This window comes from Anabrus simplex, chromosome 3 (assembly GCF_040414725.1).
Source record: "Anabrus simplex isolate iqAnaSimp1 chromosome 3, ASM4041472v1, whole genome shotgun sequence".
In the NCBI taxonomy this organism is placed as follows: domain Eukaryota; kingdom Metazoa; phylum Arthropoda; class Insecta; order Orthoptera; family Tettigoniidae; genus Anabrus; species Anabrus simplex.
The window spans coordinates 486,680,558-486,707,183 of NC_090267.1; the positions used below are offsets into that span (position 1 = coordinate 486,680,558).

The 26,626-nt window shown below is 37.8% G+C and overlaps 1 protein-coding gene across 3 annotated transcripts in view; it reads right to left on the reverse strand.

The window, feature by feature from the left end:
- The window catches only part of LOC136866549 (T-complex protein 11-like protein 1), a 286,302-nt gene that overhangs the window by 124,787 nt on the left and 134,889 nt on the right, over nucleotides 1–26,626 (reverse strand). For all 3 annotated transcript variants that reach the window (XM_067143620.2, XM_067143622.2, XM_067143619.2), the window contains exon 5: nucleotides 9,695–9,808. In XM_067143620.2, coding sequence (XP_066999721.1) covers nucleotides 9,695–9,808 — 114 coding nt within the window. The remainder of the gene's footprint in view (nucleotides 1–9,694; nucleotides 9,809–26,626) is intronic.

A 26,626-nucleotide genomic window follows, 5' to 3' on the forward strand; every position in this document is an offset into this window, starting at 1 on the left:
TCGGGTCACAAGTGATCTGATGAATTTAACTTTGGTTAGTCCCTACTATGAGATCCAAAAAAATGCTGGTGCACTTGTTGTGTGTGTCACTGTTTAGGAGACATTTTATGTATTTACCTCTGCAACAGTTTTCCGATTCAACTAGTGCGTGACCAGAAATGACCCTGGAAGTAAACACCACTGATCTGTCAGGATTGTCAAAAATAGCGAACGTTGACACTTGACCTCATAGCTATCGCTTTCCCTTCTGAGATACATTCTGGAGGTCAGGTCTATGTTAATTATTTTCATACTATGCTTAATAACAAAATAATATCACAAAGGACAAGGCCATACCTAGGGTCTTCATCAGATACTGAAGAGAAATCGCCGTCACTGTCACCACTTTGTTCCAAATAATAAGCAATTCGTCCGGGATCCTGTGCCATCATCAACCACTTTCTTTTCCGTGCCACCGGTGTGTCAGAATGTGTTATAACTGTTCTGCAACGATGGGCCCAGTGAACAAAAGGAAGGCTGAAATGGAACTTGGTCGGAAGAAGGAGATGATTATGATGGAAGTTTTTTTTGCTAGTGGCTTTACGTCGCACCGACACAGGTCTTTTGGCGATGATGGGTTAGGAAAGGCCTAGGAGTTGGAAGCGGCTGTGGCCTTAAGGTACAGCCCTAGCATTTGCCTGGGGTAAAAATTGGAAACCACGGAAAACTGTCTTCAGGGCTACTGACAGTGGGATTTGAACCCACTATCTCCCGGATGCAAGCTCACAGTCGCGCGCCTCTAACCGCATGGCCAACTTGCCCGTACAATGGAAGTTAAGAAGGAAATGATCGAAAAGCATAAATGAGGTATGTGAGTGGCTGATATCGCGAGATTTTATAACAAGTCTACGTCAATGATTTGCACAATATTAAAGAATAAATAAAAGGGATAGATGCAGCAAAAGGAGTCACAAGAGTATCAAAGCAATGGACACGTGTTCTGGAAGATGTAGAAAAGTTGCTTCTCGTTTGGATAAATGATGGCAATTAGCAGGCCACACTGTGACCGAGGATTTAATCCGCAAGAAGGCAAAGACGTTGTATGCCAACCTCGTAAGTAAATTACCATGTAGTTCACGTACGTCAACAGAAGTCGAAGAAAGCTTCAAAGAGAAGTTGCATCCATAGTGTTGTCAACAGGCACAGGGAGGCTTCCAGTTTGGATGCTAAGGCAGCTGAGGCATTCACTGCTGAGTTCCAGAAGCTCATTGTTACAGAGTGTTACCTGCTGCAACAAGTTTTTAACTGCGATGAAATGGGACTTTTCTGGAAAAAGATGCCTAAGAGGACCTACATTACAGCAGAAGAGAATTCAATGCCTGGTCACAAGCACATGAAAGACCGTTTAACCGTGTTGTTGTGTGTTAATGCGAGCAGGGATTTAAAAGTAAAGCTCCTGCTTGTGTATGTTTCCGAGAATCCACGAGCCTTCAAGAAATGCAAGGTGCAGAAGAGCCAGTTAAATGTTACGTGGAGGTCCAACACTAAGGCTTGGGTCACTCGTATTTTCTTTGTTGAATGAATGAACGAGGTCTTTGGTCCTGTTGTAAGGAAATAACTTTCAGAAAATAATCTGCCGCTCAAAGTCTTGCTGGTTATGGACAATGCTCCTGCTCATCCTCCAAGCCATGAGGATGACTTACTGGAAGAATTCAAGTTCATTAAGGTTAAGTTCCTTCCTCCCAACACTACTCCATTTCTCCAGCCTATGGATCAGCAAGTCATTTCGAACTTCAAGAAGCTATACACCAAAGCACTATTTCAGCGATGCTTCGAAGTGACCGAAGGAACAAACCTTACCCTCCGAGAGTTTTGGAGAAATCCTTTCCACATCGTGAACTGCTGGAAGATCATTGATAAAGCCTGGGATGGGGTCACCAAGAGAACTCACTTCCGCTTGGGGAAATCTGTGGCCTGACTGTGTTCTTGGATGTGACTTTGAGGGGACCGTCGGCAACCGCCGACTGTCGATGAAATTGTGTCCTTAGGGAAGACCATGGGGCTGGAGGTGAATGATGTGGACATTCAAGAGCTGGTGGAAGAACATAGCCAGGAACTCACCATCAACGAACTGATGGACCTACATCGCGAACAACAGGAGGAGGTTATGGAGATCATGTCCAGGGAAGAGGAGGAGGAAAAGGCAATGGAATCTCCCACTTCAACTGAGATTCGGGAGAAGTGCAAAATGTGGGAAACTATGCAAAATTCTGTAGAAAAACACCAACCAAATAAGGCTGTAGCAATGCGAGCAATGAATCTGTAAAATGACAATGCAATGTCACATTTTCGTGAAATCCTAAAAAAGAGGCAAAAGCAACAGTGACTGGACAGGTTCGTCGTTAAAGTTGCACGAAAAGAAAACAATTCCAATGATTCAACAGATAGCAGTGATTCCGTTAGTGAAATTCGTGCTACACAGTAACTCTTCTCATGTCATCTTTTGTCTCCCTCACATCAACAATGATTCTATTGTAAGGGAAAGTGCAGTTTAATTTGTTTTACATTTTATTTTGTTTTAGAAATGTAATGCGAATAATATTTTGCTTTCTGGACGAATCATCTGCGTTTCAATTGGTCCTTATGGGAAAATTTGCTTTGATGCATGTGCGCTTTGGATTACAAGCACGTTGCCAGAACAAATTATACTCGCAATCCAAGGTTCCACTGTATCTTATTTTTAAGAAAATGCATATTTCATATCTATTTCACCTAAATAGTACAATTTTGCATTATGAACTGATTTAGCATCCTATCGTTAATTCAAAATCGCTAAAAACCACTCGTCGGGATCATATAAGATGAAGGTACATACACTGACAAAGTTTCAACATATTTTGCATTTATCGTAAATGCTAAAAACCACAAACTCTATGTATGATATAGGAGAAGTACCATCTGATTTTAGACAGAATGTTGTGAAACATATTCCCAAAAATCCAGGTGCTGAGAAGTGTGAAAACTACTGCAACAGTCGTTTAGCATCTCAGGCTTAAAAAATTTTAACATGTATTATTTATAGAAGAATGGGAAAAAAGTTTAAGCTGAAATTGTCTCCTGAATATTTCCATAGTTCTACAGTTATTTGGCCTTCACCAGCAACCTTGTTGTTTTTTAGCGTTTTAATGCCTTTCTTAACCTCCTAGACAGTAGAGAGTGGTAATAACTTCTTCATCTACGCCAAGTCTACGAAGAGCCTGACAGGAATCAAATGCCTTGGTGTAATCCATAAAACACAAGAACACATCCCTGCATCTTTGCCCAGGAAGTTGTGGAGACACTACTGTAGATGAATATTGTTACTTGGGTAGCAGAATAACTAACAATGCCAGAAGTAAGGAGGGCATAAAATGCACACTAACACTATCAAGGAGGCCTTTCTTAAAGAAAAGAAAATAGGTCATTTTGAAATTTGGTATAGGAATTAGATGTTTTTGAAGAATTTTGTATGGAGTGTGGCATTGTACAGAAGTGAAATATGGACAATAACTAGCTCAGAAAGAAGAAAAGAAGCTTTTGAAATGTGGTGTTATAGAAGACTATTGAAGGTGAGATGGGTAGAATGAATCATGAACTAAGAGATGCTGAAATGAATTGGTGAGAAAAGATCAATTAGGCTAAATTTGACTAGAAGAGATAAAATGATAGAACACATCTTAAGACATCCAGGATTTGTTCAGGTGGTTTCTGAGGCAAGTGTAGGCTGTCAGACCAGTAGAGCATGAACATGACAAACAGATTAGAGTAGATGTACGATGCAGTAGTTATGTAGAAATGTAAACATCACTTATTATCTGAAAATCCCTAAAGTATAAAAACTCACCGAGAAACTGCATTTCATTTAGCCCAGAACCTCTTTGTAAACCACATTTGTTGGCATTGCCTTTTGGGACTAAGATGACCAGGCTACTGGCAGAGCTAAATCTGGAACATGTGACATGAAACTCTACATGTAAGAAACAGTCCTCTTTCTAAGTCTGAAGAAAAAAAAAAAAAAGGAAAAAGGGGGGGGGGGGGTCTTTATTTCTAAAGGAGATTCCAAATTTTGATTTTCATGTCTGCAACATCTTAGTTTTTGAGATATAAGTATACTCATAAAGAGCAACTCCTTCTTCACTTATTTTCGATCTCCAGCTTAAGTTGATTTTCCGAAAACAAAAAGGACGTGATTCTTTATTTTTAAAGGGGATTACAAATACCAGTTTTCACGCCTGTAACATGTTAAGTTTATGAGATATACTGTAGATATACTCATTTTAAAAACTGCCCCACTCCTTGGTCGAGTGGTCAGCATTGAGTACTTAAGTTCACAGGGTTCCAGGTTCGATTCAAGCTGGGTCGGGGATTTTAACCGTGTGATTAAATTCATCTGGTTCGGGGACAGGTTGTTTGAGTTGTCCCAACACTCCTCTTCATATTCACTCAACACACCACATTACTAACCACAACAGGAACACGCAATAGTAATTACACACAGGGTTGGCATCAGGAAGGGCATACAGCCATTAAACAGGGTCAAATCCAAATGTGCGACCCCAAAGGTGTGGGAAAGCGGTAGAAGAAGAAGATACTCATTTTAAAAATTCACCCACTTTTTTAATTGTTTCACCCCCTTAAGCGGATTTTCCAAAACAAATTGTTAATTTATTTTTAAAAGTGATTCCAAGAACCAGTTTTAATGTCTGTAACATCTTCAGTTTCTGAAATATGCGTATCCTCATATAAAGAATTCAAATCCTTCCTCACTTCCTTTCACCCCCTTTACCCCTTAAGTGGATTTTCTGGCACCGTGTCTTCCATAGTAGGGGACCACTGACTCGTCCACAGAAAGATGAGATTCATCAGGATAATGCCAGAGCCAGCATTTGTTTAGCACAGTCCAAACAGAACAAAATTTTCCAAAACGGTCATTGTAGTCTGATTTAGCAATGTCACAAAAATGTAAATCTCTGAGAATTTCTTCAAACCGATTGCGTGACATTGCTGTGCTTACCCCAACATGATGTACATCTTCAGCAATTTCCCAATACATTCTTGCCCTGACCACAACACTGCAACCGGAAAGAAACAATATTGCAAATAATAGCCAAAGTTCAGTTTTTCCAACGAAAATGATGCAATACCTTTTACAAGAGAATACTTAACTATGCTCTGAATGATATAATCAAGTATTTCATCATCGAGGAACAGCTCAAACAATTCCTTGGAGAATATTCATTGTTTAGAAAGTTTGGTCGAGTAAACTCTGTGCTTCGCTGGTTCACAATTTCACTCTTCCCCCCCCCCCCCCCCCCCCCACACACACACACACACACACACGTTGGTTTGGTTTTCACATGATTAGATGTGCTTGGCCCTGCATGCTTATTAGTTTTTCTTTCTATGTATGTATTAGCATCTAGGATGTCTTCTGATTCCTTCAGGATGCTTACGATCTGCTCGACTGTCAATCTGAGAAGAATAAATGAAAATTCTCTATCAGTACTGAGGCAGTCCAGTTCACGCCCACTGTCAACGAGGAAATTTTGTGCTCTGCTAGACAAAAACAACTATAAATCAGCCATAAATGAATTTAAAACCTGTTAAAGACATGTTTTGTTATTACGTTTAACACAACAGTCCGATTTTACTTTCAAATGTAACAATAATATTATAACAAAATATTACTCACCGCGATGGAAGAGTCATCCTCTTGACTGTACATGGAATGATATTTCATACAGAGTCATGCAATAAGGCGCAAAACTGAGTGTTTCTTGCTTTCATGCTGTGCAGTAAGTATCAAAAAATGAACTGTAAACAACGGACCTCAAAAATATCCTTCCGGTTTACAGATATAAAATCAAAAATATTCAGATATTAACGTCAACAAATGTCGACAGTGGACACATATGCGTTAAAAAGTGCACTGTACTGCATTAAAATGAAATTGAAAATTTGTCAAGAAATCCGATCACTGTCTTAACTGCACGAAATAAAAATGCCTGAATGAAGATGTCACTGTAAAATACAACACTGTCACAACACACAGGTAAAATAATAATAAATGCATTAACAGCTCAAATGTTCAACTGATGTCTTGAGGAAATACAGGCGTTGAACCAATGTCATCTTGAGCAGCTGTGACTTGTACAAACTTGTAAAATATAGGTGGTAAACAAGTCATGTCAATGGGGTTCAAAAGAGGGACTAAATATGTCCTACATTTTTACATGACATGTTATTCTCAGTGATTTAATGCATTAATGCAGGCTATATCACGTTTTGTATTGAAAAGGTTGAATTAATACATCTCTTATAAATTGTTCAGTCGATGCCAATATACAATTCATTATGAAAATTAATACATGCAACATTACTGGGATATAAAAGAAGGTAATAAATTAGGATAGTGTGAGAAACAAAATTTGGAATATATAACATCAAGTCACTAACTAATGAACACAAAACCTATGAAATCAAGACGGCACAATATTCAAGTAATCGTTCATCTTATACAGATTACTGTAAAATGAATATGATACTGGACAGAATTATAAAAATGTTTCATTTAACTGTAAAAGCTGCTTTGATTTGTGAGCAAATATTTATTACAAAATGCCAACAATGTGAAACCTAAACTGTATTATACAAATTTATTTTTGGTACTAGTAACTAGGGCAGCAGATGGAAATGTACCAACTACCATGGCAACACACTTCTCTCTCATGGACTAAAAATTCTGGAAAAAAATTGTAGATGATAGATTACGAGAAACTGTAGAACCACTTTTAGAAGAGGAACAATATGGCTTTAGGCCTGGAAGATCAACAACAGATCTTATATTTGCTGTCAGGATGCTAATGGAAAAACATTGGGAAAAAGAGAAGCCTTTATATCTACGGTTCCTTGACATCGAAAAGGCCTATGACAGCATACCAAGAGAGCTTATTTGGGAGTGCCTGAGAAAGCTCAAAGTTCGAGACAGTCTAATTTCAAAAGTTAAGGAGCTTTACGAGAAAACCAGACGCTGAGTACAAGTCGGTTCTGGACTGTCAGACTGATTTGAGACAAAAAGGGGAGTACAACAAAGTAGAGAAAGATGTGGAAAAAAGACTGCAGGGGTGGAGTGAGAGATATGGATTAAACATCAACAAGGTTAAAACGGTGGTGTTGAAGGTACAGAAGGGTGACAACCATCCAGAAATAATGTTAAATGGCACTAAGCTGGACAGTCACAGAATTTAAGTACTTGGGTAGTATAATGTCCAAGGATAACTTAGCTAAATATGAAGTAAACAGTCGAATCAGCAAAGAAATACATTTTTACCTCCAAGTAACACAACTACTACAGGATAAACAAGTACCATTCAAAACCAAGATGACACTGTATAAATCATACTACAAAGGGCACTAGGAAAGTTTAATGTCCCACTAACTACTCTTTTACGGTTTTTGGAGACGCCGAGGTGCCGGAATTGAGTCCCGCAGGAGTTCTTTTACGTGCCAGTAAATCTACCGACACAAGGCTGACATATTTGAGCACCTTCAAATACCACCGGACTGAGCTAGGATCAAACCTGTCAAGTTGGGGTCAGAAGGCCAGCGCTAGGAAAGTTTTGCAAAAATGGTTGGCTGGACACCCCTGTTATGGTGAGGGATGAAAATAGGGGTGAAAACCGGTCTAGAAGACAGTAAGGCATGACCTTCACATCAGCTGTTACCAAGCAGTGGAACTGAAAACAAATTAAGATGTCAGTGTGGTCTAAAGGTGAATATTGCGAAATTATCTGCTACAATTTTGATCGTGATTAACTGTTGACCAGTGCCTGGAGGAAATGACTCATGTGCTGGGGGAAGACTGTCCACATCGAACAACAATTTTCCACTGGTACAAAGAGTTCCAGAGCGGAAATTTTGGGGTTGAAGATGATCCTCGTTCTGGGCGACCGTCTGAATCAGTGAGTGAGGAAAACATTGAAGCTGTGAAGAAAATGTTGCAGCAAGAGAGGCGGTTGACATATCGGCAGGTAGAAGAGACCCTCCACATCCCTGCACCAGCTATTCATTCAATTCTACACGACCATCTCCATGTTAGAAAGGTTTCTTCCCTTTAGGTGCCCCATTCACTTTCAGAGGAACAAAGGGAACATCGAGTGAAATGGTACCGAAAAATGCAAAAACAGTTTGAAAATGGGACTTCGCGTAACGTCAATAGCATTGTTACAGGTGACGAAACTTTGCTTTATTATTACGTTGTACCAACAAAATCCGTGAACAAGGTGTGGCTGTTTGAAGATGAGGGTACTCCTATGACTGTGTGAAAGTCAAGGTCAGCGAAGAAAAGGATGATTGCAGTATTCTTCACTAAATGGGCTATCCTGACTCAGGTTGTGCTAGAAACACAAATGGACAGTTACTGCGAAGTGGTACAGTGAGACTTGTCTGCCTCAGGTCATCCAGGCTCTCAAGCAGCTCCGTCCAAGGTCACGGCTCAGCACTTGGCTCTTGCATCACGACAATGCTCCAGCACATCGTGCTAATGTAACAATGGATTTTTTTGCCAGATCAGGGTTGACTGTGCTTGATAACCCTCCATACAGTCCTGATCTTACCCTGTGTGACTTTGCACTCTTCCCAGAAGTGAAGATGAAGCTGAAAGGGCGGAGTTTTCCATCCGATGAAGAGCTTCTGGCAGCATGGGATCAAGAGTGTGAAAATGTAACCGAAGAAAAGTGGCAGAGTTGGTTCAGTGACTGGTTTTGACATATAGAGAAGTGTATTGAGTGTGGTGGAAATTATTTTGAAAAAGTCTAAAGCGTTCACTCACATTGCAAAACTTTCCTAGTGCCATTTGTACAACCCTATCCTCGCATACAGCCTGGAAACCGCTACATTAACAAGAAAGGACAACTCAAAACTCCAAGCAGCAGAAATGACGTTCCTATGCACAATAATCCAGAAGACCATGAGGGACAAAATCAGGAATGAAAAGTCAGAGAAGACGTAGGACTAGAAGAGTCCTTACCCCAGAAGATCCAAAAGGCAAGACTGAAGTAGTTTGGTCATGTGAAATGAATGAGTGCCAATAGGTCTGCAAGAAAGGAGTCATCATCATCATCATCATCATCATCATCATTTCTTCGCTCCAGAAAGCCGAGTGCGATTGTGTACGAGCTTCCTCCAGTTTGTCCTATCCATCCACAGATGCTGCTCATATATGCGACGCCAGTTCACATCTCTAATTTCGAGGTCCTTCAATATCTGTTTATCCCAAAGAGGTCTGCCTCTTGGTCTCTTCCCAGGAACACTGTGGTCAAAGTATGTTCGAGGAGTCCTGTGAGGGTCCATTTTTTCAAGCAAGAGAAATAAGGGGAAAGAGACCAGTGTGCAGACCTAGAGAAAAATGGACAGACTTAGTGAAGAAGGATGTAAAGGAGAGAAGTCAAGATTGGGAGCAGATTGTGAACAAAGAATGGTTCATGGACCAAACAAAATGGAAGGGGCTCGTATACCACACCTGGGAAACTGGAGTTGGTCAACAATGATGATGACTAGTAACATTTAATGCAATATGCAAGTTTTTCTTTAGACAGCCAATTACTTTAAAGGGCAGTAGTCATTTTAAATAGAGGTTACAAAAGATTGACATTCTATTGTAACTGGAAGTCATTACCTGAAAATTCAAAGTACCTGCTTCAATTTGCTGTTCAATGACTTCTAGATCCAGTACTTCATTAATTTCTTGTCTAAGTTTTGTATGTTGCGGAAGCAGGAGGGAGAGCAAATTCTGGAAAGAAATATAAAACAAAGCTTGTTAGAATGCTCAAAGGGACCAATGAAACCATTAGTAATAAAAACACGAGCTTTTAAAGAAACTGTTTCTGCTGTCACACAAAAGTTCAGATTCAGTTAGAAGAGTACTGAGGGTGTCACACAGGTTATGATTTGCTTGTCAACTTGCACGAGCTATTCTAAGCCACAAGGTAAGACAGAGCATGTGCTAGTAAATCGTACGATTTCTGTTAGGCATGTCCTGTCATGGACATGGCATGAGTAAAGCCTGACGCTGCATAATCTTTTTCCTTGTGAACAAACAAGATGTCATGCAAGTTGTAGCACGTGTGTTTGATAGAAAACATATACAAGTGCAAAAGATCCACCAATTCAATACATTATTTATTCAGATAAAAGTTATTACTCAACAGCAAATACTAGTACATATTTCATCCACTTAGAGGACATCTTCAGCTAAATAACATCAGTACTAAACCATTTCCATGACTTGATAAATGCACTTTCTATTCATACTTTAATTTGATGTTTTGTTCTAGATTTTAATAAGTCATGTACAGTGAAACCTTGTTAAGACGTTTCTGCAGAGAACAAAGAAAAAGAACTTGTTCAGCGAGAAAACGTACTACTGAATACACAAATCAAAACTATGCAACAGGGATATGGAAATACTAGATATAATTTTATCCAACATAAGGGTATTTTATAAAAGTTTCAAACAGATTTATTAAAAACCACCAGATACAATTGTTACATAAATATTAAAGTGGTACATGTTTTGCTTAACTTTAGTAAGCATCTTCAGCCACATATTATCCCAAAGTTAGGCCAAGGCTCTGAACCAGGTTCCTCATTAAGGTCTAATTACTTGCAATAGTACTAGGTAGAACAGATATAAAAATCTAATTTGTGGAGTAAGCGATGCTTAAAATATAACTGACATTCAATTAATGAACTTGTCATAATGTAATGTATACATGGAATAAAATACTAGTATAACATCTAATGATTCACGTTGATTATGTTTAGAGTAATCAGTCATAAAAATTCCAACATTATAGTTGGTTTTTACAAAGTTTATTAATATTATTGAAACGTGGATTAATGAAAAATCACAATTAAAATCTCAAGCTTGATGGAAATGAGAGTCAGGTACATAGAAATCACAGCAGAGTTGTTGAACATCAAGTAGTTGCTAACAGAATTAAAAGCGCTTGAAAGCATCAAAGTATAGAAGGTTTAGTTTGAAGTCCCTATATGTTGAATCTACGTAAAATAGCTCACGACTATAGTGCACTATACATTGTCAGGACGGCACATTTCAGCATGATTTAACAAGCACCACGAGAGCATCTCATTTTATTACTTTGATTGATGATGAAACAACATCTACCAGTTCTCCGTCAGCTAGTGGTTATTTACAGCAGTGTCCAATGACTTGTATATGACTAACACCACTCAAATAGATTTGATGAACTACAGGATCAACATTTACCAGTTCCCGTTTACAACTGAATTAGTAATGATTAGCAGTATTAGAACTAACAGTACTGTGTATATTAATACATGAAAGAGTCTCGATGATGAGCATACTCATGACGTTAGAACCTAGTTATTTTCAAATTTACTCATAATTTCATCCCAGTTTTTAATGTCAATTTGTATATACTGTATTTGTTTCATTTGTTTTATGTCAATTGAGTACCTGTACATTTGTTTAGTTATTAGATGTTTTACATTAACACTAGGTTTACCGCAGCAGTCAAAATGACCGTTTCCAGTTTTATTTTCTCTATCACTCTTGTTATACATTTAGAACATACAAACCCTTTGTTGGCTTTTATTGATATTAAGTGTACTTTTCGGCATATAGCTTCAAAAACCCGTAACTCCTTTCTAGTTAGCGCTATGAGGTCGTATACCTACTTGTACCGGGCGGTCATTTTGACCGGTATTGCAGTAGCTACCCCATCAGACTTTTTGTGGCATTCATTTAGAACGGGGTATCATTTTAACAAGCTGTTACAGTGTACTTTATTACCGTAGTATCGAATATAACTTGTTGTTGTGCTGCAATGGGACAGCTGTTGGCTCTTTTCAAACAATGATACAAGTACACTGACAGGAAAATATAGTCAGTATTTGTTCAGGAATGAAAGGTGTGCAATCGTAACGGGCAGTCAATTGTCATGTTCAATCGTTACAAACATTCAAACTAGATTTCCCGATTGTTTGTAATTACCCCGAAGAAACATGTTCTCGCGTAATCTGCAAATGAATGCCGAAATTCTGAAGCATAAGCATATAATTTCCCCATCACAATCAAGCGATGAAGATGGGACAGATTTAGACCTGGATAATTTTAATTTAGTGTGGCTATTTCTAGCCGGGTGCAGCCCTTGTAAGGCAGACCCTCCAATGAGGGTGGGTGGCATCTGCCATGTGTAGGTAACTGCATGTTATTGTGGTGGAGGATAGTGTTACGTGTGGTGTGTGAGTTGCAGGAATGTTGGGGACAGCACAAACATCCAGCCCCCGAGCCACTGGAATTAATCAATGAAGGTTAAAATCCCCAACCCGGCCGGGAATCGAACCTGGAACCCTCTGAACCGAAGGCCAGTACGCTGACCGTTCAGCCAATAAGTCGGACACCTGGATAATTAATTTATTAATGATTTTAATGATATTTATTAATGATATTTATTACATGTAATACTAATGCCAACCAGGCAATGACAACACCTAACAAGTATTTGAACCTGAGAATTAAAATAGGCAAGATATCTAGAGATATTAAGTTTCTTAAAGATTGCTTAAAATTAGAGTTGGTACCTAAGTTTCTTAAATCTTTACAAAGAAAAGGTCATCCCTATTCAAAATCTTATGCCACTCAAAAGAAAGTAAACAGCATATGGTTGAAAAATGAAATTAAGCTATTATACAAGAAAAAATCTCTACTAAATTTACAATTATATAGGACTCATTTGACCATTTCTCAAAAATTATCTCCACTTGAATGGAGTTCATTTTTAAGGTACACTGACCTTAAATTATCATACATATTAGATAGGAAACAGAAAACCCTAGACCATAAATTGTTTTGTTTACAAGAAAACAAACGCAAAACATCTGACCAAAATACAAACAATAAAGTGTCCCCTTCCCACTTGACTAACATTCCTACCACAATCAACCTTTCTAATACAGCATTCTCTAACCAAGAGATGAATCTATTAGATAAAGGTATCAAACATAATTGGCCTAATCACAAAAAAGCAGAGGACATTATCACTACCATCGCTGAAACCAAAACTAATATCAATAAACAAATCCCGATTGATAAACAAAATGACATACGTTATGAAGTAAAAAAGAAACTCCCAACATTGATTAATGAGATAACTTCTAACAATAAATACAATACCTCGAAACAAATTCTAAACCTGATATCCAAAATCCATAATAACAATGTTGTAATTACAAAGGCAGATAAGGGCAACATAGTAATAATGAATAAACAGGATTACATTAATAAAACTGAAACTTTTTTTCAGACAATACCTATACCTTAATTAACAAAGATCCAACAAACAAAATACAGCATAACTTAAAGAACCTTCTCAAAAATTCTACTTTCATTTTAAATGATCAAGATTATCAGAAATTAACTGTAATGAACCCAAAATTACCTACAGTCAGATCATTGACCAAAATTCATAAAAAAAGAGATCCCCATTCGACCCACAATTAATAGTATGAATAGTCCTACTTATAAAACTTCTCAATTCTTACACAAATTCTTGAAAAAACATTTCAAATTTCACAACTCCAACCCCATAAAGAACTGGATTGAACTTTGCAATTCTCTAAATAAATTCAGTCTGCAACCAAACCACGTTTTATGTTCTTTCGACATCACCAACATGTATACAAACATCCCTATCAATAATACTATTAACATCATAAAAAAACAATCTGTTGAAACATAGCACATTGAGTAAAATCGAAAATGATGAATGGTTAAAATTACTTAGTTTCGTTTTAGACAACAACTACTTCACCTTCAATAAGAAAATTTACAAACAGGAAGGTTTGGCGATAGGAGACCCGTTATCTGGTATATTAGCCGATATATACTTAGATAATCTTGAACACAATAAGATCATTAATAACATCAATGGACTCTGTCTTTGGCATCGCTATGTTGATGATACCATAGCAATCATAGATAAACAAATCAACAACAGCGATAACATACTATCATTTCTTAACAATTTGGATAATAACATTAAATTCACTAAAGAAGATGAGATAAATAGCTCTTTGAATTTCCTTAACATAAAAATCACACGAGTATCAAACAAGTTCGACTCCCAAATATACAGAAAACCCACCTTTTCTCCAACAACCATAAAAAATGATTCATTACATCCTAACTCACATAAAAAGAGCCACTTATCACAGTCTAATATATAGAGCATTAAAAATTCCCATGTCCTCTACTAATTTAAAGAAAGAATTCCTGTTCATTAAGGAAATAGCTAAATTCAACGGATTTAACACAGATATAATTGACAAAATCATCAACAAAACCAAATTAAGACTATCTACAAATTTAACTCCGTTGAAACCTGTCAAACCAAAATACGCTAAATTCCGTTCACTAACCATAAGATTTATCCGATAACCAATCCATTAATGAAGCACAATGTAAAAATAGCCTACACAGCAAAAAACACTAATCACAATTTATTCTTTAATCATAACTCCATTAACATCACAGACAATAGTTACTCTGGTTCAGGAATATATAGAATGAAATGCTCTACATGTAATTTTTCTTATGTTGGCCAAACTGGTCGCAGCTTCTCCACCAGATACGCCGAACATTACAATGCTCAAAAACACAATAAATTCTCCGCAATGGCAAACCACATGAGGGACACAGGACATAAATTCACTACAATAGAACAAGACCTTCAGATTCTCAAAAGAGTCGATAAAAGTAAACTTATGACAGAATACGAAAATTTATTCATTTTCCTTGACCAACATTTCAATAAAGATAAGAACCTAAATGACATTATTGATTTAAAAAAAGCCCCTGATATGAACAGATTTTAATTCTATTACAAAATTCAATTCCCCTCACCAATATATTCTTAAAAATTTTCAGCCTCAAATTAATAGGCATTCCCACCTCCTCTACAGCTATTATACTCCCCTCCCTTCCCCTCTCAGCTAGTACCTCTAATTCAAATGCAACCCATAGCCACACCCACTCTAATATCGCTCCCTCCAATGGTTCCTCACCGATACAATACGCGCAGTAATACACTCTCCTCCTTCTCTCCCACTAATAGCAGCTCCCCTCCAAATACTATGAACAAGCCAATAACCACGCCTCCGCAAACAGTTCCCCCTCCAACACAAACCTACAACTAGAACACTCGTAGTAAGAAGTCTACAGTTGTCAATACACTTAATTCATAACGTACAAGCTACGTTCACCTCGTCAAATGGTAAGTATTTAAAGATAAAAATTTCATTGTTCCGTATTGAAAAGTATCACAGTTAAAATTGAAATAATAAATAAAGAGGTTCAACCTATTCAATACAAAAGAATAAGAAATGCAGTGATTACATTCTTATTCAATAATAAGTAGAAGTGGTACCGGTTTCGACCCTAGTCCAAGTTATCATCAGCCGATTAAAACATGAAAAACAATGCATAGGAAAAAGAAAACAAAAGATCAAGTTAACTCCGGGTCAGTAGGAGAGGCGATCTAAAAATGATGGGGGTAGACACTGTAAAATTCAGAAAAGTAAAATGTAAGTCACTTAAAAGGAACAGTGCGTATTTTTCTGAACAGCAGTATGGCACACGCAGTGTTAGGCAAAGTCTTATAATGTTTATGAAAAGCGGAGAACAGTTAAACGAGCTGGCTTGTAAACATTGTCAGGCACAAAGTCATAAGACAATCGAACACATATGAAGAACCTAAATGACATTATTGATTCAAAAAAAAAGCCCCTGATATGAACAGATTTTAATTCTATTACAAAATTCAACTCCCCTCACCAATATATTCTTAAAAATATGTGTCCTTAACGTTCCTTTCCTCACATTCAACACTTCCACCATTTACAACATACATGCACAAATGGTACAAATAGGGGCAAAAGATCTTTCTAGATCGATGCCCCGAACAAATAGCATTTGTTAATAAACTTAACCATGATAGGTTAATATTCCTCCTCTGTGAACCATGTAACCTTGCCGCGGTGGGGAGGCTTGCGTGTCCCAATGCTGCACATAGCCGAGCCGCAGGTGCAACCATATCGGATGGGTATCTGTTGAGAGACCAGACTTAACGAATGGTTCATCGAAAGGGGGGTAGCAGCCTTTCGGTAGTTGCAAGGGCGGCAGTCTAGATGATTGACTGATACGGCCATGTAATAATACTCAACATGGCTTAGCTGTGCTGATACTGCTACACGGCTGAAAGCAACGGGAAACTACAGCCGTAACTAACTCCCGATGACATGCAGCTCTCTCTGTATGAATGATGTACTGATGATGGCTTCCTCCCGGGTAAAATATTCCGGAGGTAAACTAGTCCCCCATTCGGATCTCCGGGTGGGGACTACACGAGAGGGGGCGATCATCAGGAAGATGGATACTGACATTCTGCGAGTCGGAGCGTGGAATGTTAGAAGTTTGAATCGTTGTGGTAGGTTAGAGAATCTGAAAAGGGAGATGGATAAGCTAAAGTTAGATGTAGTTGGTATAAGTGAAGTACGTTGGAAGGAAGAACAATATTTTTGGTCAGGCGACTACCGAATTATCAACACAAAATCAAACAGGGGAAATGCAGGAGTTGGTTTAATAATGAATAAGAAAATAGGACAGCGGGTAAGCTACTACGACCAGCATAGTGAAAGAATTATTGTCGTCAAGATAGACACCAAACCAATGCCCACCACAATAGTGCAAGTCTATATGCCTACTAGTTCAGCGGATGATGAAGAAATCGAAAGAATATATGAGGAGATAGAAGATTTAATACAACATGTAAAAGGTGACGAGATTCTAATTGTGATGGGAGACTGGAATGCAGTGGTAGGCCAAGGAAGAGAAGGTAGTACAGTAGGAGAATTTGGATTGGGACAAAGGAACGAAAGAGGAAGTCGCCTGGTTGAATTCTGCACTTATCATAATTTAGTCCTTGCCAATACTTGGTTCAAACACCACAAACGACGGCTGTATACGTGGACGAGACCTGGAGACACTGGAAGGTATCAAATAGACTTCATTATGATTAGGCAGAGATTCAGAAACCAGGTGTTGGATTGCAAAACTTTCCCAGGAGGAGACGTGGACTCTGACCACAACTTGTTGGTCATGAAATGCCATCTGAAGTTGAAGAAATTGAAGAAAGGAAAGAATGCAAAAAGATGGGATCTAGACAAGTTGAAAGAAAAGAGTGTGAGGGATTGTTTCAAGGAACATGTTGCACAAGGACTAAATGAAAAGGCCGAAGGAAACACTATAGAGCAAGAGTGGAAAGCCATGAAAAATGAAGTCAGTAGGGCTGCTGAAGAAATGTTAGGAAGGAAGAAAAGATCAACTAAAAATCAGTGGATAACTCAGGAGATACTAGACCTGATTGATGAACGACGAAAATACAAGAATGCTAGAAATGAAGAGGGCAGAAAAGAATACAGGTGATTAAAGAATGAAGTGCATAGAAAGTACAAGGTAGCTAAGGAAGAATGGCTGAAGGAGAAGTACAAGGATGTAGGATGTTAAAAGGTTTGTTTTTTTCACCTATTCAATACATATAAATTTTATAAATTAGGAATTTATTGTAGATTCCACTTGAGACATGTTTCGCCCTTCATTGAGGGCATCATCAGTCAAAATATCACCTCAAGGTAAAAAATCAGGTAACTGGTTAGTAGTAGACATGTACAAATTAATACATATTATTAACAACATATAAAAATTAAGTATGGGAAAAAATTTGCATAAAAGTGATGGTTGAACATGTAGGTTTAGATGAAAAGTCAGCACCAATGCCTAAAAATAACAAAGTAGAGTTCTGCAGTGGTGCTCTGGAGAAACAGTTGACGCAATCATATGAAAATAAAAAGTTTAAAAAATATTTACAATAAAACAATTAAGGGAGAAAAGGTGTAGTGTTTGGCATCAATGTTAGTAACCAAAAATTGATGTCAAAGGTTGGTAACTATACAGTATTTACATAGTTCAATTGAACAGTTGAGATAAAGTTTTTTAAAAATATTTACATTTAACATTCAGCGTAAATGTTTGTAATAAAAACTAATGTTAATGATTGGTAACTATATAGTAATTACATTATCTAATTGAAAGTTGAGAATTTACAATTATATACAAATTTACACAAGAGCAGCTGGTGCGCAAGGATAAAAAATTTTAGTACCAAGTGCGTCCTGATGTTTTAGAGGTTGGAAGAAAGAATTAGCATTGACATTTCAGAAATATGTAGAGCAGATTATTTTAGTTAAAAATCACCGGGGGTAGGGGAAATTTTTATAGCCAAATGAGGTTTTATAGGCATTAAGCTGAAAGTTTTCCAGTTGAAGCGCCGAGATCGGGACGGAGGCTGGTCAGTGTGGCTGGAGGTTCATGGGTAATCCGTGCGTTTGAACGACAACAATGGTGACAGTTAAAGTGGGTAATTGCTAATTAGGAAAATGTTGCGGGTTGAAACTTCTGCTTATTATTTTAGTTGACTTCTGTAGCATCGATTGTGATGTGGAGACATCGGTGTGAAATGCCGGTGAGACAAAATGATATTGTTCCGTGGAATAAAATAAGGCGGACTACGGGATGAAGTTGTTGGTCTTTACTGGTCTGGTGAGATAGAATAGAGTTGCTTGTGTTGTGGACTGCTGTGGAGAGATTAGAAAGTATACGGCAACTGCAGAGTCAGAGCGTTAAAGCTGAGGTGAGGCATCTTCTTATTTTGACTGCGAAGAGGAGCCGTAGTGGCCCGCCATATTTGTGCCGATTTTTTAGACATCAACATCACACGAATGGACAACGCTTTTGAGTTTCAAATACACAGAAAACCCTCCTTCACCCCACTAACAATAAACAATAATTCCTTACACCCAAACTCCCATAAACAAGCCCCTTACTACAGTTTAATATACAGAGCTTTAAAAATCCCCCTTTCACCTACCAATCCGAAAAAAGAACTTGATTACATAACAGATATTGCCAAGTTCAATGGCTTCAACACCAACATGATCAACAAGATCATCAACAAAGTAAAACTAAAATTAACAACAAATCTTTCCCCAATAAAACCCAATAAACACAAATACGCAACTTTCACATACACTAATCCAGTTATCCACCAGATAGCCAACCCCCTAAAAAAGCACGAAGTCAACATTGCTTTCAAAACGCAGAACACGAACCAGAACATATTTTTCAACCAGAACTCTGTCAACCCAAGAAGAAACCTCTACGCGGGCTCAGGTATTTACAGACTCACCTGTTCACAATGCAACTCCTCGTACATCGGACAAACTGGCCGAAGCTTCCAAACCCGTTATATAGAACACTACAATGCCCAAAAACATAATAAATTTTCCGCAATGAGCACCCACATGAGGGACACTGGCCACCACTTCACCACAATAGAACAAGACTTAACAATCCTAAAAAAAGTCGAGAAGGGCAAACTAATGACTGAGTTTGAGAACCTATACATCTATCTAGACCAACACTTCAACAAGGATAAAAACCTCAACGAGATAATAGATTTAAAAAACCCCCTTTATGAACAAATTCCCACCTTACTACAAAAAATAAATTTTCAAGGCAACAACTTGTCTAAAATCTTCAATACCACATTAACTAACTCACCCAGCACGTCGACAATTACCCCCCTACCCCCCACCTCCCCCTTTCCGACCAATTCCCCCACACACAACGACAGCAAGCCCACACGTCCTCCCACCCAAGCACCCCCCCTCCACCACGACCCCACCGATACAACACGAGAAATAAGAACCACTCGACCTTCAAAAACAATACAACACCCAACACAAGCAAATAACATTCATCACATTAACTAAAGGCATCAATATTATCCGCGTAACTTTCGGTTCCTTATCCCCCCCCCCCCCCCTCTTTTTATAAACCAACACTACATCAACCTGCACTCCCAATACACAACTAGCTCGCCCCTCCACTCTACCTTCCTCCATTCTGACAGCTCACCTTTGCGCATGACTCCGCCCATGCCCCTCCCCCCCCAAAGCTATCCACTCCTCCCGCCGCCATTGCTAACCGCATGTGCGTATTACCGACTGAGCCTCCTTCTTAGTCCACCAATACTCATCAACAATCACCTCTCAGCGACACATCAGGTACGTAACATAACATTCACTCTTCATTACTTACCATAAACCTTTCTTACACACCAACTAATACTATTAACGTCTCAATTACAGATAACTTCCACTTCTTACAATACAACTTTCAACAACTCACCGGAACCCAGTGCACATCGGCACAAATATGGCGGGCCACTACGGCTCCTCTTCGCAGTCAAAATAAGAAGATGCCTCACCTCAGCAGTTGCCGTATACTTTCTAATCTCTCCACAGCAGTCCACAACACAAGCAACTCTATTCTATCTCACCAGACCAGTAAAGACCAACAACTTCATCCCGTAGTCCGCCTTATTTTATTCCACGGAACAATATCATTTTGTCTCACCGGCATTTCACACCGATGTCTCCACATCACAATCGATGCTACAGAAGTCAACTAAAATAATAAGCAGAAGTTTCAACCCACAACATTTTCCTAATTAGCAATTACCCACTTTAACTGTCACCATTGTTGTCGTTCAAACGCACGGATTACCCATGAACCTCCAGCCACACTGACCAGCCTCCGTCCCGATCTCGGCGCTTCAACTGGAAAACTTTCAGCTTAATGCTTATAAAACCTCATTTGGCTATAAAAATTTCCCCTACCCCCGATGATTTTTAACTAAAATAATCTGCTCTACATATTTCTGAAATGTCAATGCTAATTCTTTCTTCCAACCTCTAAAACATCAGGACGCACTTGGTACTAAAATTTTTTATCCTTGCGCACCAGCTGCTCTTGTGTAAATTTGTATATAATTGTAAATTCTCAACTTTCAATTAGATAATGTAATTACTATATAGTTACCAATCATTAACATTAGTTTTTATTACAAACATTTACGCTGAATGTTAAATGTAAATATTTTTAAGAAACTTTATCTCAACTGTTCAATTGAACTATGTAAATACTGTATAGTTACCAACTTTTGACATCAATTTTTGGTTACTAACATTGATGCCAAACACTACACCTTTTCTCCCTTAATTGTTTTATTGTAAATATTTTTTAAACTTTTTATTTTCATATGATTGCGTCAACTGTTTCTCCAGAGCACCACTGCAGAACTCTACTTTGTTATTTTTAGGCATTGGTGCTGACTTTTCATCTAAACCTACATGTTCAACCATCACTTTTATGCAAATTTTTTCCCATACTTAATTTTTATATGTTGTTAATAATATGTATTAATTTGTACATGTCTACTACTAACCAGTTACCTGATTTTTTACCTTGAGGTGATATTTTGACTGATGATGCCCTCAATGAAGGGCGAAACATGTCTCAAGTGGAATCTACAATAAATTCCTAATTTATAAAATTTATATGTATTGAATAGGTGAAAAAAACAAACCTTTTAACATCCTACATTCAGTATCTTCAATACGGATAACAATGATTTTTATCACTTGCAACGTCAAAGCCAACCAGGCTACAGTGAAAACCAACAAATACCTAAACCTCAAGGTAAAAATCGGCAAAATTTCAAAAGACATTAATTTCCTTAAAGAATGTGTTAAGCTAAATTTAGTACCCAAATTCTTGAGACCACTGCAAAGGAAAAGCATTCCGTTTCAAAACTCGACTATCACCCAAAACAAAGTCAACAACATCTGGTTGAAGGACGAGATTAAACAACTATACAGGAAAAAATCATTCTTAAATTTACAACTTTATCGAACACATTTAACCCTTGCACAACACCTATCCCCTCTTGAATGGCAATCTTTCCTAAGACATACTGACAATAAATTAACCAACGTACTAGAAAAGAAACAAGACACATTAAACCTCAAACTAGCCCATCTGAAGGGAACCAAACCAAGCACATCAAACCACAATAAGAACAATGATACTACATCCATTATTTCAAACAACACCCCTACTACCATCAATTTGTCTGACACCACCTTCTCTGACATAGAAATGAACCTCCTAAACAGAGGCCTTAAACACAATTGGCCTAACCCCAATACTATCGATGACCTAACCACCACTATTGCAGAAGTAGAATCCAACATTAGTAAACAAATCACCACAGAGAAACAAAATGACATCAGACACGAAATAAAAAAGAAACTGCCCTCCCTAGTTAATGAGTTAAAAACCAACAAAAACAGTACCCTCTCAAAACAAATCCATGCCTTAAAGACCAAAATAAACACCAATAACGTTATAGTAACAAAAGCCGACAAAGGTAACACAACTGTACTCATGAACAAACAGGACTACATCAAAAAAACTGAAGAATTCTTTTCCGACACAACCTACACCACCATCAACAAGGATCCTATACCAAAAGTACAACGCAACTTGAAAACCCTTCTCAAAAATTCAACTTTCCTCTTAAATGGCCATGAAATCTTTAAACTAGTCAACATGAATCCAACTTTACCCACAGCCAAGTCCTTACCCAAAACCCACAAAAAAGACATCCCCATCCGACCAATTATCAACAGTAGAGGCAGTCCAACATACAAAACTTCAAGATTTCTACACTACTTTCTCAAAAAACACTACAAATTCAACAACAAATACCCCATTAAGAACTCAATTGACCTATGTCAAACCCTGAATAAATTTACACTGCAACCAAACCACATTCTATGTTCCTTTGACATCACTAACATGTATCCGAACATCCCAGTTCTCGAAACCATCAACATCATAAAAAACAACCTCTCCAAACACAGTGGACTAAGCAAAATAGAAATTGATGAGTTCATTAAAATATTAACCTTTGTATTGAACAATAATTACTTCACGTTCAACAACAAGATTTACCATCAAAATGGCTTAGCTATGGGAGACCCTATTTCTGGCATTCTAGCGAACATCTATATGGACAACTTAGAACACAATAAAATTATAAACTCCATCGATGGTATTCATCTTTGGCTCCGCTATGTCGACGACACACTAGTAATCATCGATAAACAGTGCAACAACAGCGACAACATCCTCACATTCCTAAACACTTTAGACAACAACATAAAATTCACAAAAGAAGATGAAGACAACGGCTCCATCAATTTTTTAGACATCAACATCACACGAATGGACAACGCTTTTGAGTTTCAAATACACAGAAAACCCTCCTTCACCCCACTAACAATAAACAATAATTCCTTACACCCAAACTCCCATAAACAAGCCCCTTACTACAGTTTAATATACAGAGCTTTAAAAATCCCCCTTTCACCTACCAATCTGAAAAAAGAACTTGATTACATAACAGATATTGCCAAGTTCAATGGCTTCAACACCAACATGATCAAAAAGATCATCAACAAAGTAAAACTAAAATTAACAACAAATCTTTCCCCAATAAAACCCAATAAACACAAATACGCAACTTTCACATACACTAATCCAGTTATCCACCAGATAGCCAACCCCCTAAAAAAGCACGAGTCAACATTGCTTTCAAAACGCAGAACACGAACCAGAACATATTTTTCAACCAGAACTCTGTCAACCCAAGAAGAAACCTCTACGCGGGCTCAGGTATTTACAGACTCACCTGTTCACAATGCAACTCCTCGTACATCGGACAAACTGGCCGAAGCTTCCAAACCCGTTATTTAGAACACTGATGTCCCCGTGAAAATTGGCGATCTTACGAATATTTTAACATGTGGAAAGCAAAAATTTTATTGTCTGCTTGAAGCCGCAACACATCACTTGGGAAGTCGTGGCGAGCCGAGAACGAGTTTTTTTTTGTCGTTCAGAGGGGTGCGATACGTCATCGGCGAGACTGTGCCAAGGTTATAGCAAACCACGTGACTACCTTCGCACGCGCGACCCAGCTTGTTTCTGGAATAGTCTGCGCAAATTAAAGGAGATCATCAGCCAATTACCGTTCTCGCTGAAGAACACACCTCCCTGGGCTAATTAGATAAAAGGCCTTGCTTCGAGTGAATCGCTCTCTTAATGCTCTTTATGCTCTTCTTAATGCTTGTTCGCTGCGTGAGACATCACATTACCGGACCACGTGGAAGGAAAATTTTCAAGTCAAGTCGACGTCCGTTCTACCAGAATTTAGTCTGATGATTAGTGAATTCTGTGGAATAAAAACGCCTAGGAGCCAAGTTAAGTGTGACAGTGTAGACGAGCTGTTTATATTCTGCGTGTGCTTGTGCAAAATACTTAATTTTGTCATTTCAGTTACAGCTTGTGACCAGCAATCAACGGAAGACGTCTTGGAATTGAACACCTCAAGATGAAGAATTCCGCAATTACCAACATCATTTCATCGAGGGACATCCATCGCAGAGCCTCCATGGAGCTGTAAAAATGTAAGGCGTCTCTGGTAATGGGAAGGAGACTGGCCGGAGTATGCTGAAATAACTGGCTGTCGACGGGAATCGAACTCTACAAAAACTTGAGTACCTTTTTAATTTAATTTATCTGTCTTATCTTTTGTACAACTAGAGGTCTTTCTTCTTAAGTCGTAGATCTATCAGTTGGCTGTAGTTAGAAATATTTCATTTTCCTACTTCTTAAGGTGTCGTGGTAGACTAGGTACGTGTGAATGAAATTTTGGAATCTATTAGAGTAGACATGTAGGTTGTCTTTGAATGACTTCCCATGCTTAAGGAGCTTAAGTTTAATAATCACTGACCACACGATAAATCTACTTTATTTGTAATATTGAAAGTTACCGGACGGAAAATTTGCGTGTACATCTTGAGTGAATAGGGTCGAACCTAGTGTCTTTTAAAATCACTTGTTGTTTTTATGATGAAGTCATCTAATTTTACGACATTCCAGGAGAATCAGTAGATGTAATAATCACTTAAATAATAATAATATTGACTAAAGATCGGGTAAAACAGATGTAAACGCTCGTGAGCCATAAAACTACTGTAGAGTTCCTAAATGTGAGATGGAATGTGCTCTGTTCATGAAGGGTCTGGAATATGGCCTATCCTGAGGGATATTTGTTGCATAATTGAGTAAATGATGAATTAGTGGTGATATTGATTTATTCTTGTGTATTTGGAGCGCAAGATAGATTATAATTAGTGGAGCACGTGTTTGCGAGTGTATTTCACAGGTAGGAAGTAAAAATAATGCGAGTAAGGCTCACGCTTGCGGTAAATTCAACCTGTAGCCCACATGATGGTAGTGCTTATGGATTTTACTAGAATCTTCCATTATAATCTCATGAATTAGATGAACTTGCGCTGATATATGAAACGTGTTTCTACCAAGTGATACCCATGACTTCGATCACTAGCCACCATTAATGTAGGAGAATTTCTGTACACGGATTATTTCTGCGAGACATTACGCGTCCCGACCATCGATAAAAATCATAAATAAATTTGCCAAATCAGGATTCGATGTAAATAGTGTACATAAAAACGTGTTTCCCTAGTGTGAATGTGTGTGTGTAAATGTGTATATTTCTCTTGTGCCATGTTGATTTCATTTAATTTTGATCTGGTCGCGCACTCGCTGTGACGCGGATCACATTCATCGTTGTGTGTTGCCTTAAGAAATAATTTCATGCCCTTAAGGGAAAGTTTAATTAAATTAAGTCAAGGAAGACTAGGAAGGAATTTAATTTTTTTTTTAATTAGCGAGATTTAAAAGGAAAGATCATCTCGTTACTTTGAGAAGGCACTCGATTTGTAAGTAAAATTTGTTTAACTAGCTCACACGTTGGTAATGTAAATTTCTAAAAATCTGAAATACTTTAAGATTAATTTGAATAGAAATGAAATGCAAAGATCAAAGGTAGAAATTTTGTCAGCCGCATGATTGCTTTGAAACATTGTGAAAGTAAGTCATTAATAATTAATTAAAAATCATTACTCTGAAATACTAATGATGAACATTAGGTAAATGATGCGGTGGAGAATTAATAAGAACACGATCGTGTGACAATGAAACAGGTTAACTGAATGATAAAATAATAATAATAATCAAGATAATAATTAATTAATTTTGAGAGTTTTGGAAACAGTTTTTCTTTGCTACTGAAGTTCATGTTGGTGTCATTGATCAATATTAAATACTGTAAATGACTAATTCAGTTGTGTATATCGCAAAAACCACGTGTTGAGACGACTTTAAATTGGTGAAACTTTGAACACATGTTAATTTATTTAGTTCTTTCAGTCAAATGTTTGGTTTAAAAAGGCAAGTGGCCTAATTATTTCTTTGGTTTCATTTACAGCACAGTAGAGCTGGAGATATGAACACGTGTCACTCTAAATCGAGGAAGAAATCCGATATTATGAAAGCTCTGTTATGTTAAAAGAAAAATATCATCAAGAATATTTTGTTATTTATCTGCTTATGTGAATAAATGTCAGAGTGTTGTTTTAATGTTTCTTTTTATCCTGCTTGGTCATCAATCCT